Source organism: Myripristis murdjan, chromosome 14 (genome assembly GCF_902150065.1).
Source record: "Myripristis murdjan chromosome 14, fMyrMur1.1, whole genome shotgun sequence".
Classification (NCBI taxonomy): Eukaryota; Metazoa; Chordata; class Actinopteri; order Holocentriformes; family Holocentridae; genus Myripristis; species Myripristis murdjan.
The window spans coordinates 37458687-37464940 of record NC_043993.1 but is presented as its reverse complement, the minus strand read 5'-3'; the positions used below and the strand labels follow the sequence as shown (position 1 = coordinate 37464940).

The 6254-nt window shown below is 45.8% G+C and overlaps 1 protein-coding gene across 1 annotated transcript; it reads right to left on the bottom strand.

The window, feature by feature from the left end:
* Positions 1-292: 292 nt before the first annotated feature.
* med31 (mediator complex subunit 31) lies at positions 293-4255 on the bottom strand. The gene is made up of 4 exons (XM_030068503.1): positions 4050-4255; positions 2163-2237; positions 1514-1610; positions 293-1255 (listed from the first exon to the last, which is right to left on the bottom strand). The coding sequence occupies exons 1-4, from the start codon at positions 4069-4071 to the stop codon at positions 1042-1044; spliced, it is 408 nt and encodes a 135-aa protein (XP_029924363.1). The 5' UTR covers positions 4072-4255; the 3' UTR covers positions 293-1041.
* Between the last annotated feature and the right edge of the window lie 1999 nt (positions 4256-6254).

Sequence of the window (6254 nt, the reverse complement as noted above, 5' to 3'; positions counted from 1 at the left end):
TGTGTGTGTGTGTGTGTGTGTGTGTGTGTGTGTGTGTGTGTGTGAGCTGCCATGATCCAGACTGACTCTCTGGCATTTGTTTTTTTTCCTGGAGTCCAACAAAATGAATACAGATATTTCAGGAGCAGCCGTTAAAACAAAGTCCTGATATTTGACCCACAGGTGGTTCAATCTCACCTGATTATTAAAATGAAGCGACTCAAACTGAGAGGCTTTTATTTTATTATTAAAAAACAAACAAACAAAAACGGTCCACAGTCAGGAAACAGAAATTCATGTGTTCATCTTCCACGTGTTTTAATAATTCAGCCAACAGCTTGCTCCGTGTTTTTTTTTTTTTTTTTTTTGTCTTCAGGACATTTCCTCACATTTCCCTGTTTTTACCAAACTGCTGACTCAGCATGAAACACAACAGCATCAAACACTTCATGTTTCATGTCTGGTTTTGTTTAAACATGATGATGTCATCCATCCACCACAGCTGGCGGCCTCTGATGTCATTGGCCGCCCACAGCCAATCAGACTCCGGTTCAGGAGAAGAGAGACTGATTCACTGAAGTTTTGTGTTTTTTTTTTTTTTTTTTATTACTTTTTAAAAATTTCTTTACAGTGAAGATCCTGGGGAACCTGAGGAACCCGAGCCCAGCTGTTTGACCTCTGACCTCCAGCTGTGTGAATGAAAATGGGTTCTCTCCCCTTTGCAGCCACGCCCACCTTCTGCTGATCCCATGCAGTTTGGGCCCCAAAGCCTGCAGTCCACATGTGTTCTTGTGTTCTCAGCCTCATGAAACTTTACAGACACAAATGGAGAGGGATTCAAAACAAAAAAAATGACAATAAATCATAATATCAAATTGAAAAAAACTTGCAGAATTGTATCAATGTATCGTAAAAATATTGAATGGGGAGGTGAACACACTGTCCCAGCTCTACTGAAGGGAGTTTCACTTGGATTAAGTTGAAACAGCACACGGGCTGACACACACACACACACACACACACACACACACACACACACACACAGTGCCGGTGTGTGTGTGTTCACTTGGCGGTGGCGTTGCCGTGTGGCGGCGGCTGCTGCTGCGGCTGCTGCTGCTCGGCCAGCGCCTGCTGCAGCCGCGTGCGCTTCCTGGAGTAATGCTGCCAGTGCAGCAGCTGCTGCTCGTCGATGAACTTGGCGCACTGAGCGTTCACCAGCTCCTTCCTGAAGTGCTCGTACTGCAGCAGCTCCAGCATGTGCAGGCAGTGAGGGTACCTGCCGGGACACACACACACACCCGTCACACACCGGGCACACACACACCACAACACTGGTAACACTGATGTAGGGCCCATATTCAGTTTTTGTTGTTGTTGTTGTTTTATATACTGACAAACTAACAAAAATACAGAACTGGGGGTGGGTGGGTGTGTGTGTGTTGGGGGGGGTGGGAGGGGGGAAATATAATCTATAATCTACATAATCTATAATACTCCAAAATTTACAAGAAAACAACAGAGCTGCAGCTCTTACTTGAGGAACTTGGCGTATTCGGGCTCCTTCCAGTACAGCAGGTACTTCAGGTAGTTCACGAAGGGTTTCTCCCTCAGGAAGCCCCTCTGAGCCAGAACTACACACACACACACACACACACACACACCAGAGGGAAGTGTTGTACTTTCTACAGCTGGTACACACATTATGTAATCACACTCACATTTGTGATAAACTCCCAAAATGTTTTCCTTCAGTTTGTAACAACTTCACACATGTGGTGATAAAAACTGAATGTAAATGTAATAAACAGAGCGAGTGCACATCACGGCGGAGGGATACGTGTGTGCAGCGGTTATAGTTCCAACCAGCTCACTTCTCCTCAAACCACTCTTTTTTTCTTTTTTTTTAAATTTCTAAGATGTGTATTTCAGATCCACATGATCCTCTGTGTGAGTCAGACAGCTTCAGAGCTGCTGACCGAGCCAGGCTAACGACTCCCATAGACTTCAAGTCTTTATGCTAAGCTAACAGGAAATGCCACCCGCAGGAAGTGAACCGGTGGACATGGTGTCCAACAGTCTGGTCTCAGTGTGGGGACGTCAGGAAAGGGGACTTGGATCAAAATGTTGGAATATTCCTTTAAAGCACCGAGCTGTGTTTCGCTCAAACCTGCTGCTTCACTCACAGTTGAGGTAGTTGGGGTTGGCCAGGCACTGGACGAACTCCAGCTCCGACTGGAAGCGGTTCCGGGCCTGTTCCTCTGCAGGACGCAGCCAACATGGCCGACCGGTCAGCAACACAACAACAACAACAACAACAACATGAACAACAACATGAACACAAACACAAACACATGCCTGTGAGTAAGTATTTATCAAATCCTGCAGGAGCTCCAGATCTCATAGCTCAGAGTGAAAATGTGAGTTTGTGGTTGAAGCAGCTGAGGGAGGAGGAGGAGGAGGAGGAGGAGGAGGAGGAGGGAGCGTTTCAGTGTGAAAAAGTCCTGAAAAGCCAACAGTGCTGCTGCTTTTAGGAAAACTCCTGTGGAGGACTTTATTGGGCTGATGGAAAACTGGAGTGAAGAAAGTGTGAAGGCTCTGAAAGTTCATGTTCATATCGTAGTGGAATGAATGGAGGAAAGGGAGGAGGAGTGATGTGGCAGCTCTGAAAGCCCACTGCTCGCTCTGGGAGGAGAGCAGAGGAACGTGAAGGAGAGGAACCTCTGGACATGCAGAGGAACCGGGACGGGGGTTTAAGCAAAAATACAGACGAACTGGGTTTTGTATAAGAAGGAGCAAACCAGCCAATTCCAAACCCATTAAAAACTGGGATATTATAGCACAGAGAGGAATATTACAGCACACAGAGGAATATTATAGCACACAGAGGAATATTATAGCACACAGAGGAATATTATAGCACACAGAGGGATATTATAGCACATAGAGGAATATTATAGCACATAGAGGGATATTATAGCACATAGAGGAATATTATAGCACACAGAGGAATATTATAGCACACAGAGGGATATTATAGCACAGAGAGGGATATTATAGCACAGAGAGAGATATTATAGGACAGAGAGAGATATTATAGGACAGAGGGATATACGTCTGGCAGCTGAACGTTGCAACACCGTGACTGACGGACCTGTCTAATTTGGATTGGCACTTGGTTTACAGTGTTGGCCGTTTATTCACATAAATGGTTTATTATGGTGTAAAAATGTTCTCTGTTTAGTAAACAACAGGCCACGTCTTGGACGTCCGTGTCCGACTGGAAACATCAGCGGAACCGATGTTAAACACGGACCTGCCGTAATTAATCATTTTTAACGGTAAAATACAAAATTCGCGAGTAATCGATTACTTTTTCATAATGTAATTCCAGTACTCGGATATTGAAATCACTGGAAATGCCCATCCCTGGCACATACAGAAGGATATTATAGGACATGAGGATGAGCTATAATATTACAGATGAACAGCTTTAGGAGACTTTAGGACTGAACTCATTTGTTGTTTTGATCATCATCAAAACACCGAATGAGGGGGATGTGGCCTGTAATCTGTGGCCGGCCTGTGGGCTGCTGAAGCGGCGCACTGCGCTCCGCCTGCCGCCCCGAGCGGAGCTCCATGAGTCCGTCCCGAGCGGAGCTCCGCCTGCCGCCCGAGCGGAGCTCCATGAGTCCGCCCCGAGCGGAGCTCCATGAGTCCGCCCCGAGCGGAGCTCCATGAGTCCGCCCCGAGCGGAGCTCCATGAGTCCGTCCCGAGCGGAGCTCCATGAGTCCGTCCCGCCTCATCCGGATCAGACTGCAACGCAAACGGGGCGGCGAGCGGACTCTAAAACACGGAGCAGGACAGAAACGGCGGCGGCTCGGTGGATTCTGTGTCCGCCGCACGGAAGAGAGGCTCCACACGGTTCAGAAACCTCCTCAGACTTCCCCACCCTCCGTGTTTTCTGGCCGCTAAACGGCGCAGCGGCGCGGCCTCGGGTTTGTGACCGGAGCCTGGAGCCCAGCTAGCCGGCTCGCTAGCCGATGCTAACGCGGTGGAAGTCAAGACAAACCTGTTTCCATGACGGCCGCCATGAGCAGAACCCCCGTCCGGACACCGCAGACCGGCTCCTCCGCGGCGAAAACCCAAACTGGTGTGAGGCCAGGCGAAGAGAAAACCCTCCTTTGAGTCGGTCCGTGTCGCACTTTGTTTTTTGAAGAACCGACACCAGCACTACGGAGCCATATTTGCCGGAAAGCAGCGCAGTGCTCCGTGTTTACGGCACTTTACAGGACCTGCTGTTTCACCTTTTGACCACAAGGGGGAAGCATTTGACAAAACCAGAGTGCAGTTTCTGGATCTGGATGGATGGATGGATGGATGGATGGATGGATGGATGGATGGATGGATGGATGGAGGAATGAGTTTGAGTTTGAGTTTAAGTTTTTATTCAGTCACACAAACAATAAATAGCACATGTTCACATTTGTAACTGTGTCATCCAAAAAAGAAAACGTGACTGAAAAGGCACAGGCAGAAGCATAAGCTTATGTTAAGCCTGTCCTATGACACATCAAGCTACCCTTCAGCATTTCATGAATGGATGGATGAATGAATGGATGGATGGATGGATGAATGAATGGATGAATGAATAGATGGATGGATGGATGAATGCATGGATGGATGAAAACAACATGCTCCCGGTGTTTCCCGCCTCATCAGAATCAGAAACACTTTATTGATGCCGAGGGGAAACTGGGCCGCTCAGATTCTCAAGTGAAGAATTAAATTATAAGAAACAGAAAGAGAAAGTAGAATATAAGAAGAGGTGCCCTAGAAACTCGTATACAATAAAAAAAAGTATGTGCATTATGTATAAATTTGGAGCAAAAAACCACAAAAATCTCAGCTGCCAGCAGAACAGCTTCATATCACAGATCAAAACAAAAACTCAAATATAAAACCAACAGAAAATGAAATCAAAGCAGGAGTTTAGTTTTTTTTTTTTCTTCTTCATGCTCTGGAAGTGACTCTGATCTGAAAAGACGTTCAGCACAGAACCGTCCATAACCTGTCCAATAAAACTTCATCTTAAAGTAATCAGCATATTTCTTATTTCATCGTGAATTAACCAGTTCAGTTAAAAAAAAAATGCCAAACAATTACTAGAACATTAGAAAAAAATAATTCTAATAACAATTATTATTATAATTATAATTATGATGATGATGATGATGATGATGATTATTATTATCATCATCATTAGATCATTACTTTCCTGTATAGGTGGTATTTAATATAAGAAATGTATAGATTGCATTTTTTTTATTATGCTCAAGTCACAAAATCTTGACCACCTGATCAGTATACCTTATTGATCAAAATAATCATATCCAGTCAATTTACTTTATTGATCACGTGGGTTTATTTATTTATTTATTTCTACAGCAGTGTGTTTCACGTGTCGCCTCATCAGGTTTGCTTAAATGAAAAGTCTGAATCATGATAAATGTAGTTTTGTCGTTATGTCATTTATTATTTCTGAATGATGTAAATGTTTCTTCTCTCCGTGTTTCTGGAAGAAAGTCAGGTTAACTTGCTGCGGGATACAAAGTGAAATGAGCAAATTGACTAAAAAGAAAAGTATCTTTAAAAAAACAAAACTTTAAAAAATGCACATGAAACACATTAAAAGTGACAGGACAACTGAATTTCTAATTATTAAAATTCTATGTATTTTATCTCAGATCAGAGATGTAGGATCGATGTGGATTTCTGAGACGAAACACAAAAATCTCTTGGTTTAAGGTTCTGTAGGGCTCCTCAGGTTCCTCAGCTCAAAAAGGGGCCTGTGGCCTGTTGAAAGTCATGTTGGGCCCCGGAGCATGAGCCGCTGTGAGGGGCCCATGCAGGGAGAGGGGCCCCTGAAGAGAGAGAGGGCCCCGGCAGAGAGAGGGGCCCACGCAGAGAGAGGGCCTCTGCAGAGAGAGAGGGGCCCACGCAGAGAGAGGGCCTCTGCAGAGAGAGGGCCTCTGCAGAGAGAGGGGCCCACGCAGAGAGAGGGGCCCATGCAGAGAGAGGGCCTCTGCAGAGAGAGGGCCCCGGCAGAGAGAGGGCCTCTGCAGAGAGAGGGCCTCTGCAGAGAGAGGGGCCCACGCAGAGAGAGGGGCCCACGCAGAGAGAGGGGCCCCCGCACGGGGGGGGGGGGGTACAATCAGAAGCTCCTTGTTTAATGACAGACTTTATTAACACCAAATAAAAATAAAACGTTAGAAAC